At 38.3% G+C, this 13,683-nt stretch overlaps 1 protein-coding gene across 1 annotated transcript in view; it reads right to left on the bottom strand.

Annotated features, from left to right (window-relative positions):
* The window catches only part of LOC123771593 (trace amine-associated receptor 8c), a 22,441-nt gene extending 15,542 nt beyond the window's left edge, over window positions 1-6,899 (bottom strand). The window contains exons 1-2 of the mRNA XM_069313652.1: window positions 6,833-6,899; window positions 46-787 (exon numbers count right to left, since the gene is read on the bottom strand). Coding sequence (XP_069169753.1) covers window positions 46-246 — 201 coding nt within the window. The 5' untranslated portion in view covers window positions 247-787; window positions 6,833-6,899. The remainder of the gene's footprint in view (window positions 1-45; window positions 788-6,832) is intronic.
* Between the last annotated feature and the right edge of the window lie 6,784 nt (window positions 6,900-13,683).

The following is a 13,683-nucleotide window of genomic DNA, read 5'->3' as shown; positions in this document are numbered from 1 at the left end:
TCGAAGGACAAGTGCTTAGCGTGGGTCCTGGATAGACACACTTACCTGGAAGGACAAGTGCTTAGCGTGGGTCCTGCCGTTCACAGCGATGATGAAGACTGTGTTGACAACGATGACTAGGACTCCGAGCAGCGAGGAGCAGACAGCCTTGATAATGTCTGCTGGTGAGGGCGTTGTAGGGTGCTGGAACATGGCAGACCAGCAGGAGAAGTTGGTCACGTCCGGTACACTTTCCTTGCTCACCATCGTCTTGTTTTCTATATCACACAGAAACTCAGGTTGATTTATAATTCATATTTCCTTTTCTTCTGCTTTAGTCTCAGAAGTATTCCTCTTCCATTTTCAATAGAAGCTTCAATGCAGTTACTTTCAAGAGGTTTTAACATATTTATATTTTCTAAGATGGTTAGGGTATATGTGAGTAATATATCCTTCATGGTGTGGGCAGCGCTAGGCTACTTCACCATGTATTCTCTCTTTCCTACACATTTAACCACATATAACTTGCATATCTGATGACAGTCACGCTCTTTATAAACTTCTAGCACTAATTCTTATGGATATGAAGTATTATAACATTTTCTAGAAATGAAAACTGAGGAAACCTGCCGGGAATATCAGTTGCCATCATGCAGTCATAGTTTCATTGTCATTGTTCAAAAGTGAAAATTTCAATATTTTCTTCATTGTGCTTTTCAGAACTACTCCAGATTTCTGTAATAAGCATCACATATTTTTAATCTTTGTTTCTACTTCCAGCTGAAAATTGAAATAGTATTGTATTTTCCTGAAATAACACAATAGAATGTTTTTCAATCCTTGCTGCAAGGGCCTCCATCTGCCTCTGTTACAGCGGCCTGAGGGCCGATATATTGACCCAAATATTGCGCGGATTTGCCTTTAATAAATGCTTTTGTGTAAGTATGGTGGAACTGCCTTCTTTGTGGCAACCCTTCGCGGCTATATGCACATTAATTGTTTATATTGGCACCTGCCAAAATCAGCATTAGCCTGACCACACTAAGACACGACCACAGAGCGTTCTGAGGTTTCAATCTTGAAACCTCAGAACGCTGAAGCCTGACCACACTGTAAATAGTGGGACCAGCAAGCACACGACTAATCCCACTTGCTGATAATAATAACAATATCACCTATACCACCAATGGTTCCCAGTATTACAGGAAGCCGTTGATAGCGCTCTATATTATCTTTACGAAGCTTCCCTAACGTTATGGCTAATTTTAAGGTTGACGTAAATTTCTTATCAAACTCGTTACAACAACAATTAAATCTGGTTTATAAAGGTTACATATTTCCTTATTGACAGTTTGTTGATTATAAAAAGAAGTGATTATTGTATCATATTGCCTGTCTGAAAAGCCTAGCGATAGGTACAAGTAAATGTGTTTAATATTAATAAAACAAATAAAAATAATAATAATAATAATAAAAATAATAAATTACCTACGTATAGCCTCTCACACCGGAAGCTTTAATACTCATAACATTATCATTAATAGTAATAAATTGATATTTATCAGATGTTTCTTAATTTCAGTCAAATTATATGTAATTATAATTTTATTATATTTTTAATTTGAATTAAATATACTTACACATACATTTGCATATCCTCTTTTTGTATTAACACATTTAGGTACATCTGCATTTGTGCAGCTGCCCTAGACAATATGAAGAGAAGTACAGTGTGTCAAAAAACTAGCTACGTGATGTTAAATATCCCCATCACACAGGATGGTTAGTCATACAGAGGCATGTGATGAGTAGTCTGCAGTGGAAAACTCATAATGATATATCCGCCACATAACACATAAAACACACACCATACAGCAACGTCAAAAAACATACGACGTACACAACCACTCAACGTATGATTTACACGCAACATAAGACACGAAAACACACTCATCATACGCAGCGTTCTAAGTTCGTTGTCAAAGTGAAGAGGCATTTTCCTGATACGATAAGAAAACTTACACCAAAAATGTTGATAGGGTACAAATGAGACACTGAACGGAACCATAACGTTATCTTGCTGCCGGAGATGCCTAATAATTCCGAACGATGCAAGATCATTAAGATCATTAACTATAATGAAAATATAAGTTTCCTCAGTACCGCGTTTCGAAGACGCTCTTTAGCAGTGCAAGAAAACCTAATCCTGGCAATTTTAGTTCTTACAAATTTGTCTTCAAAAGGTCGCTTCACACAGTTTAAAGATGAGTTGTCGGAGCAGAATCCCGGCCACATACACTACCTCCAATATTACCTGTGGCCGTTCGCTGTCTTAAGGATTCACTTGTAGTTACCTTAAAGCTAACCTCTGCCATTCTCAAAGACACTTGAATGGAATGAAATTGGAATAATGAATCTAATTAATATTTAACACCTGATATAAATATTTCAGTAGTTTTTTTATATATAGTAAAACGTGACATGACCAGAAAATATTTGTTACCCAAAACACATAAAAGTATTTTGATGTCGTGGTCTGCACCATTGTTCAGCTCGATATCGTAGCGCAGGAAATTAATTTCAGGAAATTAGGTTTATGCCGTTTTTGGCCTATCTAAATTCATCTCTATAATGTATCTCTTATCTTGAGATGATTTCGGGGCTTTATAGTGTCCCCGCGGCCCGGTCCTCGACCAGGCCTCCACCCCCAGGAAGCAGCCCGTGACAGCTGACTAACACCCAGGTACCTATTTTACTGCTAGGTAACAGGGGCATAGGGTGAAAGAAACTGCCCATTGTTTCTCGCCGGCGCCTGGGATCGAACCCAAAACCACAGGATCACAAAACCAGCGTGCTGTCCGCTCGGCCGACCGGCTCCCTTACACGTCACATATTTAATAAATAGAGTGGCACACGACATCTCATCACATGTCAAACTGACGCATGACACTTCATCACAGGTCATAAACTTTTTGATGAAACGATGAGAGATGCAACACAAATTATTTGTCACATAATTCATATTATAACTAATAATAGTTATAATAACAATTAAAAATGTTCACAAATTCCCTGATAAATGCAAATTTTAAATCTAGAAATTAATTATTGTTGACAGCGGTGTCCAGTTGTATGTGTACTCAATACTTATGCTGCGAGTGGTAGTTTATTGTGCACCCCATACTCATCCTGTGAGCGGTAGTTTATTGTGCACCCCATACTCATCCTGTGAGTGGTAGTTTATTGTGCACCCCATACTCATCCTGTGAGTGGTAGTTTATTGTGCACCCCATACTCATCCTGTGAGTGGTAGTTTATTGTGCACCCCATACTCATCCTGTGAGTGGTAGTTTATTGTGTACCCGAAACTCATCCTGTGAGCGGTAGTTTATTGTGCACCCCATACTCATCCTGTGAGCGGTAGTTTATTGTGTACCCCATACTCATCCTGTGAGTGGTAGTTTATTGTGTACCCCATACTCATCCTGTGAGTGGTAGTTTATTGTGCACCCCATACTCATCCTGTGAGCGGTAGTTTATTGTGCACCTCATACTCATCCTGTGAGCGGTAGTTTACCGTATACTTCACACTCATCCTGTGGATGGTAGTTTATTGTACACCCCATACTCATCCTGTGAGCAACAGTTTATTGTGGACTCCATATTCATCTTGTGAACGGTAGTTTACTATACAACCTATATTCATCCAGTGAGCGGTAGTTTTTAAACACCTTATATGCATCATATGAACGCTAGTTTACTACGCATCTTAAAACCTATCCTGTGAGTAGTAGTTCACTGCAATAGAATCTAAAGTCCGAGCAGAGATAAAATTTTGACGTCATAACATTACACTTCTTCAACATACCATGTATAAAACATTTTACTTCTCATTTGGTTAGGTTAGGTTATCTTGAGATTATCTTAAGTTGATTTCGGGGCTTTAGTGTCCCCGCGGCCCGGTCCTCGACCAGGCCTCCACCCCCAGGAAGCAGCCAGTGACAGCTGACTAACACCCAGGTACCTATTTTACTGCTAGGTAACAGGGGCATACGGTGAAAGAAACTCTGCCCATTGTTTCTCGCTGGCGCCCGGGATCGAATCCGGGACTACAGGATCACAAGTACAGCGTGATGTCCGCTCGGCCGACCGGCTCCCTCCAGGGTGGTGAAAATTTGCTCTAGTGTTAGAACCTACTCATTTACTGTGAACTTGATACTGAACTCTGTGAAGAGTTTGCGCTAAAGGATTACAGAGGGCACCAACGTTCTAACTCAGAGCCCCCCAATGGATGTTTGACTGTTACAATACAATTAAAGTTACATTGTCGGTAACAAAACCCTTGTTTATAATATAATTACTTGACTGTTACAATCATGATTACATTGTCGGTAACAGAACCCTTGTTTATACTATAATTACCATATATAAAACTGTAACTGTATATTGTAGGAAGTTTTATCGCATTTAGGTAGATTTGCATTTGAGCAGCTGCCCCTAGACTATATAATGGGTTGCATACTTTATGCCAAGAGCTGCCTATGTGATAGAAATCCCCATCTCACAGGATGACTATTCATACAGGAACATGCTATCATAACCTGCACTGACAAACTTTTGGTACATCATGAGGATATCCTCTAGAATACGAGTGAACAAAGTAATTGCAATGCTCTAGTTACCTCATACCGAGAGGTGTAATAAGGGTCTAATGGCTAGACACTCAATAATGTATTATGTGAGATAATGAGCGAGTTCTTGCTCACAGAGATGAGATTAAATGCTCAGGGTTCGGACATTCGTCCCTTCAAGCCTAACAAGCAAGGCTCAAGCTCCCACGGTAGCCTAACCTGATCCTACAAACCACAAAGTACCACTGCAGTGTTCACCGTTGCTGTGATAAACACTAAGGGCCACCCCCGCCAGGTTTCACTACATCATTCAAACAGTAGCCTAGTTCATGATACCGATTTGTTACAAAACGTTAGAATGAAGCCTAGCGCGATTATTACAGAACAATAGTACCTCACGAAACCAAATATTGTACACCAACACGACACAGCCAGGCCTAGTTCACCAACACGGTACAGCCAGGCCTATTTTACCAACACGGTACAGCTAGGCCTATTTCACCAACACGGTACAGCTAGGCCCAGTTCACCAACACGGTACAGCCAGGCCTAGTTCGCCAACACGGTACAGCCAGGCCTAGTACACCAACACGGTACAGCCAGGCCTAGTTCACCAACACGGTACAGCCAGGCCTAGTTCACCAACAAGGTACAGCCAGGCCTAGTTCACCAACAAGGTACAGCCAGGCCTAGTTCACCAACACGGTACAGCCAGGCCTAGTTCACCAACACGGTACAGCCAAGCCTAGTTCACCAACACGGTACAGCCAGGCGTAGTTCACCAACACGGTACAGCCAAGCCTAGTTCACCAACACGGTACAGCCAAGCCTAGTTCACTAACACGGTACAGCCAGGCCTAGTTCACCAACACGGTACAGCCAAGCCTAGTTCACCAACACGGTACAGCCAAGCCTAGTTCACCAACACAGTACAGCCAAGCCTAGTTCACCAACACGGTACAGCCAGGCCTAGTTCACCAACACGGTACAGCCAAGCCTAGTTCACCAACACGGTACAGCCAAGCCTAGTTCACCAAGCCAGACACATCAACAAGCAACACACATCAACAAGCCACTTACAAAGACACATCAACAAGCAACACGACCAAGCCAGACACATGACACATCAACAAGCAACACACATCAACAAGCCACTTACAAGGACACATCAACAAGCAACACGACCAAGCCACACACATCAACAAGCCACTTACAAAGACACATCAACAAGCAACACGACCAAGCCTGACACATCAACAAGCCACTTACAAAGACACATCAACAAGCAACACGACCAAGCCACACACATCAACAAGCCACTTACAAAGACACATCAACAAGCAACACGACCAAGCCTGACACATCAACAAGCCACTTACAAAGACACATCAACAAGCAACACGACCAAGCCACACACATCAACAAGCCACTTACAAAGACACATCAACAAGCAACACGACCAAGCCACACACATCAACAAGCCACTTACAAAGACACATCAACAAGCAACACGACCAAGCCACACACATCAACAAGCCACTTACAAAGACACATCAACAAGCAACACGACCAAGCCACACACATCAACAAGCCACTTACAAAGACACATCAACAAGCAACACGACCAAGCCACACACATCAACAAGCCACTTACAAAGACACATCAACAAGCAACACGACCAAGCCACACACATCAACAAGCAACTTACAAAGACACATCAACAAGCAACACGACCAAGCCACACACATCAACAAGCAACTTACAAAGACACATCAACAAGCAACACGACCAAGCCACACACATCAACAAGCAACTTACAAAGACACATCAACAAGCAACAGGACCAAGCCAGACACATCAACAAGCCACTTACAAAGACACTTGACAACCAGTCACTTCTCAGCTTCTAGGAGTTTCTCAGGATTCATCTGAATAAAAGTTTTTTCTCTTCAAACGTAATTTTTCTTTTATGAATATATGTATTTTTGAATACGTGGCGGACATTTTCACTTTATAAATATATATTTTGAAGAACATATTGTCACCGCTGATGCAAGTACATGTGAAGTATATATTTTGCATGTTCGTTTTTCCCAAGTGATTGATGAAGTATTAGCGGCCGCTGGTTAGTGAGTCTGTGGCCAAGATGGTGACGGCTGTCTCCAACAGCGTCTTGGTGATGCTGTAAGGTGCCACCTGCAGCTGATAGTGCACCAGTTACCTGGAGAGAGGCAGACGGAGACCCTCACCGCCCACACCCTCACTCCACGCCCACACGGAGACCACTGACTGACTGGCGCCCGCCCTCCAACACTCTCGGTGGAGGAGGGCGCGCGCAGGCCAACTGCTGGAGAAGGGAAGGGGTGCTGGCCAACTGCTGCAGGGAGGGGAAACAACTGCTTAGTGGAATAGAGAAGGGGTGAGGATAGCTAGCCAGCTGTCTGACTAGCTATTTGGTCAACTGCTGGAGGAAGGGAGAGCAGGTCAATTGCTGGAGAAGGAGGGGTGGGATAGAGGGCCAACTGCTGGAAGGGAAGGGAAGGGAGGCGGGCCAACCCCGCCCACATGAGCCTCCTCCACCCACTCCCACTAAATCGCATCGCACACCAACTGGCGACCATCCCTTTGTTCCCCGCCACAGTTTGCCTTCTTGTCCCAGATCACCACACGGGCAGATGTTGTTTGTCTTATATTCTAACTGTTACCTAATATAATCCACAACGCACTATATTTTATGTGCCACTGGTTTCCATCATTCAACAAATCGTATATACCCCATTTTCCTATCTATTTCACTGCTTTTTATATCGTCTACTAGGTTTATATTTATTTCTAATTCACCATAGACTGATGTACATACAATTTACACGAGTCATTATATCATCATTTTCATCTACCACCCCGTAATGCTCTATCTATCTCTGGTGATGGTATTATTGTACTGGTGGTATTATTGTACCGGGCCAGCAATCCAAAAGATTCAACCTCGAATCATCCTAAAACCAACTTTTCCACCAACCAGGCACATCAAGCTTGGCGCTATCCCCTGAAAATTCCCTTCCCTTCACAACCATCCAACCTCAGGGGGACGAGACGTGGTTTTCTGTTGTCTGGGACAGGAAGCCTGTTAGACTTATCACTGTTGCCCTTCCTGACTGACTGACCTTCCTCACAATACCTCCCATGACAGTTGCTTAACAGTATCTATGTGAACAGTTGTATTAGGTGAAAGGAAACTTGCCCAGGCGTCCCGCTTCCTGGGAATCTAACCCAGGACTATGTGGTTGTGGATTGAGGAGAGTGAATTGTAAGCAACTATATTTTTGGGGGACAGAATACATAAAATAGAATAAGACGGAATTGAATAGCCTCTCTGTTTTCACTTTGTGTTGCATGAACAGTAGTTTTCTATCTATCATCTTATTCGTTATACATCATTCCTTGGCTAATATATCTTAATCAAACCCGAGACACTTATTCAATGTGCAACTATCACTACAGACATCTAAACGCTGTATTCTATACTCTTATTATAACATTTCCATGAAATACTTTGCATACATTTGTATTTCCTTCTATTGGCATCCTAATTTTAATTATATTGTTGTCAGATCCATGTCATATTCTATAATTATTTATTTAAATTACCTCTTTATAGCTAATGATCACATAACCTTCATTTTCTTAATTATTTTTCATTTGTCTTGTGTTTAAGTCCAAAATTATATTTTCAAATTATCTAAAAGCTTATGAGCTATTTTATCTTTTACAACTTCCGGATACTCCTTTTTTTTGGCAAAGGAGAATAGCTTTCCCAAGGTTACAACTTATTTTTTTTTTATGAGTCCATCTACAAAAATCATTAAAAATGTAATGAAAGCCACATTACAAAAGTTACCATCTATATCCTATTTTTTCCCATGCTCTATGGGATTATTTCACAGAGTGAAATTTCAATTTCAAATTGTCATATGAAGGACAACTACCAAGAAAACCTGTTTGTAAAGAGGTTTAATAGCATCTAGTATATTTTCCACGCCCTATCCTTGAAACCTCATTTGTGAACAAAAACTGGGGAATCTCAAATTTAAATTGAACCATAGAATTTGGTTTTAGATACAGTATGTTCAACAGGTTTTCTAAAAGCCCCCTAACTATTTCTTGTATGTTATGCCTATCTACAAAAATCATTAATTATCTACGAAAATTATAATTTCAACCTGTGAAATAAAGAACCACCACCAAGAGAACCTGCCTGTAAAGAGATTTATCCACATCTAGCAAATCTCCCATATGCCCAAACCTCAAAATCTCCTTTTCAGAAGAAAAAGGGCTCATATTCTTCTGAACAAAGATAAACATAATACCACAGTTCCATTCACTTGGGCTGTAGGAATCTCGAACCGTGGACCCGACATGTGTGAGACCAAAGCTCTACCGCCTGGGAAATAACACCACAAGACATCCCTCTCAGGAATATGCAATTCCAATAGCGACAGGAAAAATAGAACCATATTTGAGTGACTTAACTTTCATCGATCACAATAAAATGAGTTAAGTGGCACATCGTACTGGGTTTAGTTAAATTATCAAGTTCTCATCCTTGCACTACCTGGAGTGACAAGAACAAGCCTATTTGCTGTCAATGAGTTATAAAATGTATTGAATTTCAATATTGCTTCTAGGTCTTACTATTATTGACCAATTTTTATGTTAGATTAATTTCACTGTATTATCTTAATATAAATTCTGTTAATTTGCCTGTTTTTATGACTGAAAATAGTGTACTGTAATTGCAAGCCAATTTTACCTCTAAACATCCTTGTACTCATCCAAAATTAAGTTAAAATACAAGTACATAAAGCTCACAGTATTGAAGGATAAATATAATAATATGTTAGGTATATATATATACATTTTATTTACAAACACTACAAGTTAATGTTAGTTGAGTACACAGAAGAAATTTCAGCTCTATCATATTATATGGATATAAAATAAGTAATATCTTATGAAAAAGTACAAAAGAAGAGAGCAAAGAAAATAATGCATCACTAAGTCCTTGGAATACTGGCTGGTTCCCCATAAAATGAACAAAGTATAAAATTAACATAAATGAATTACACTGAAGAAATGAACAGATTATATACAAGGAACAGTCAACTGCACAGCAGCAATGTTATTTTGGACTTAGACGAGTAATAAGCTGTGGGAAGCCAGTGAACTAGTTCTCTACCCCAGGCAAAGAAGTCCTAGATGGTCAATGTCACCAAAAAGCCAAATGGGAAACAGTTCCAAAATATATGAAGTTAATACAGACGAGGAGTCATAATAACGCGGCTGAAATATGTTGACCAAACCACACACTAGAAAATGAAGGGACGACGACGTTTCGGTCCATCCTGGACCATTCTCAAGTCGATTGTGAAAACAATCGACTTGAGAATGGTCCAGGACAGACTGAAACGTCATGGTCCCTTCACTTTCTAGTGTATGGTTTGGTCAACAAGGAGTTAATGTCTGAGAGTATAAGATACCTAGTCTGCATTGGGTGATTGCTGGACTTGTGCACGAGGAATATATAACCACAAGTGTGGGACTCGTCCCACACTTGGCCCTCATCATAATTTGTATACTTGTGCTCCAACACTAATATTAACTGCTGTGAAAAGCATATAATTGGATTAAAATTGTATGTGCATCTAAAATGTTCTCAATGTAACAGACTGCTGCTGTCAACAGCAGTTTTCAACATTTCACAACCATCCATTGTACTAACAGAGGACACCTCAAGAGTCGAGTGACATGCAACGTTCTAGGAAAGATAGAAAATATTTAATAAAATAATAAAGAAAATAAAGAAAATAGTGATATTCTTGCAGAATTAAAAAAAAATACCAAAGTTACACTGAAAGCCTAAAACATTAAACTTTTTGCAATTCATTCAAAATCATTATTCTCTGTTCACTCAAAAATATTATAGCATATTGTATTTTCTATATTATTTTAATATATATCATCATTTAAATTTGTGTAATTTGTGATCAAAGTGTGCATGTCAGGTGACATATTTAGTTCCTTATAGAAAGACAAAGACTTTTAAAAAACTACTGTAGCTCAGTCACCAAAATACTAATGCACATAGGAACATTTCCAAATAATATCTAACATAGTATCAACTATCATTATAATTAGAAATTCCAGATCATCCATAAAAGGATAAGCATAATTGTTCAGGCAACTGTTTGTCAAGGTATTATTAAGCTATGCAATGATTTTAAGTTAACTCTGTAAATTCTACAAATCTAAAATGGTTTTAAAACAGATCTCACTGTACTATTAACTTTGAAAGCTAGCATTTTCTGAACCTGAATGTTAACTACTGAAAGACTATTTAAATCTAAGCCTTCCATATCACATTCACAATGATATAAATTGGAACCAATTCGTCTGGTCTTACTCATTACATGTTTGCTCTAAGCATACAGCTGCACCAGTCTATATTATTTTGCAAGAGATTCAGCATAAGCAGAAAAATTTCATCCAACAACAACTCAAATTCAAACTAAATAAATTAACAAAGTCCTAACATTATAAGATTTTTTCTAATACAACAATAGGAATTCAACACTAACCAGGATTGTTCTAGCAATAATAAACTTTTCTATTGATATTTTCACCTAAGTTAGCTGGAGTTGAAAATAATTTTGTATCTGCATCCTGTCGCAATGTAATCACAGTCTCAGAAGACTTGGGAGTGTTGAGCTGCCCTCACAGAACATGGATTTAAGTGTAAGGAAACAAAAAGCTACAATAAAACGTCTATATTGTGTAGCAAGCAACTCAAGCTGCTATTTTATATGGATACAGATGTGCTCTTCATTCATACCAAGTAAGATATTGAAGAGCTTAAAGTAACCTGGCACTTATATGGAGGAATATAATTTTTATTGAAACAATCAAAAAACTCTTTTTAAATTCTGTGCTGACATTAAAAGCATTAACAAATAATAATTAATCATAGATGTTCATAAGATCTTTGTAAAAATATATCTGGTTACAAAATTCAGTATTGTCAGTAGAATTTTATTTATATCTCAATAAAATATTTTAAAATTTATGTATAATAATAGCAAGTTTGCTAAAAACAAACAAAATCATGTACCCTGCTCTCTAATATCTTCAAAAAAACTAGCACTGTATATGTTAGCTTCAATGTTCAATATATTTCACAAATTAAAGTTGTAAAGCTTAGTATAATACATCATTGAAATGATCATGATGAATCTATGTTTACGCAACTACCTTATAGTTCATTTATTTATTCTGAATGACAAAAGTTACCAAATTTACATTAATATTCCTACATTATTATTAAACATAGAATTTTATATAAAACACTGAATTGTGTCTATAATAATGAAATAGAAAACTCACAAGAGCATAGTGAAGGAACCATATATCAGATCTACAACACCAACCTGGGGTACCAGTACCTATTATTTTATTAATAAATAATTGTAGCCTGCACCTTCACTAATACCTTTGAACAATATGCTCACTAGCATCAATGACAACTATGTGTAGCTACCTACAATAATCAATGGGATGTGTAGCTGTGTGTCCATTCCATCACGAATACCAACACAACCGTATTTCCTAAGGTAAAAGTGCATGTACAACAACAAGTAGTTGTCTGTGGTTGATGAATATGCAGTCATTAGAGGTATCAATAATCATATAGACAATGCATTTGAGCATTTGGCAATGGGATAACAAATAAATACGAGGGTATTCTGATCATTATTCTTTAATAAAAAAATAGTGCATTTTTATTAATTTCAACACTTTGCTGCCATCCAAATGTCAAAAACTATTGTTTTCATATTATAAAAACATCTAAACATTTTACATTTAAGGCTGCTTCAGTATGAATTAAAACCTTTAATGCATCAAATCTAAATGTGTTTCCACTTGAGACTGCGATGAGATTTCTGTATACAGTTTTGTAAGGAATGGTCTGGGGAAGATACATTTTTGTGTGTGATGCAACACTGATAATTGTATACAAATGCATAGGCATGTGAAAAGCACCAACATTATGTGTATGATATGTTACAGTATACAGCCTAGCTATACTATACATGAAGTTATATGTTGCAGTGCAACAGCTTAGCATATATTTCTAAATGCACATATATGGTTCAGCATGATTGCCTTGCTGTAATTTTCTTGATGGGAGTTATTTTATAATGGTGTAGCCATATTTATAATACCAGGTAGCATTTTGCAACTAAATTAAGTGGAAGGGTTATAGAAAAAGGGAAAATGAAAAGAAAATTCAAAGTTGGAAAACAGTATCAACAGTGGAGGCACCGTAACTTACCTACTATGAAAGGGAACTCCTTGAGTTGGTTGATTGGTTGATGGGGTTCTGGGAGTTCTTCTACTCCCCAAAGTAGAATATATGGTAGAAGTATAGAGTATAATAGTAGTTACAAAGTAGAGTATATGGAATACCAGCAGAGGTGTTGAACAGTGGTAGTGCCACATGCCAGAACAGGTTCATAACAATTTATGTATTCCTAGAGAATGAGGAAGGATCTACATGAGATAAAAATAGGAATGGTGCCCTTGCATATGAGCACATAGGATGAGTATTGAAACTTTAGGGAAGTAAACCTACTATGCATGGTAAGGAAAAAATAACTCTCCCAAGGTAAGGAAACTGATAATGAGTTTGAAGTAAGATAATGAGAAAGGAAGAAACAATGAGGGGGTTTATAAAACATAGAAGAGTTTCATATCAGATATTTTTAGCAAAGATAGATCCAGAAAAGTGAGGAAAAGGAAAGCTTTAAGAATTAATGAGTAGATCAGGTACTCTTAGTTCAAAAATAATATGCAGCGGTCCCCACCAATCAGTATTTTTGCCAATAATTCAAATACAATTGCAACATGTAATCCTGAGTTTACAATATGCAAAACAAGAATGTTTCAAATTTACTAGTAAGAAAACAAATGGATTCCGCAAGACAAAGAGACTGACACGTTAGATTTTGCTCTAGAAAT

The sequence above is a fragment of the Procambarus clarkii genome, chromosome 76 (genome assembly GCF_040958095.1).
Source record: "Procambarus clarkii isolate CNS0578487 chromosome 76, FALCON_Pclarkii_2.0, whole genome shotgun sequence".
Lineage (NCBI taxonomy): Eukaryota > Metazoa > Arthropoda > Malacostraca > Decapoda > Cambaridae > Procambarus > Procambarus clarkii.
Note: the sequence above shows the minus strand (reverse complement) of the source record. Positions and strands in the feature narration are given on the sequence as shown.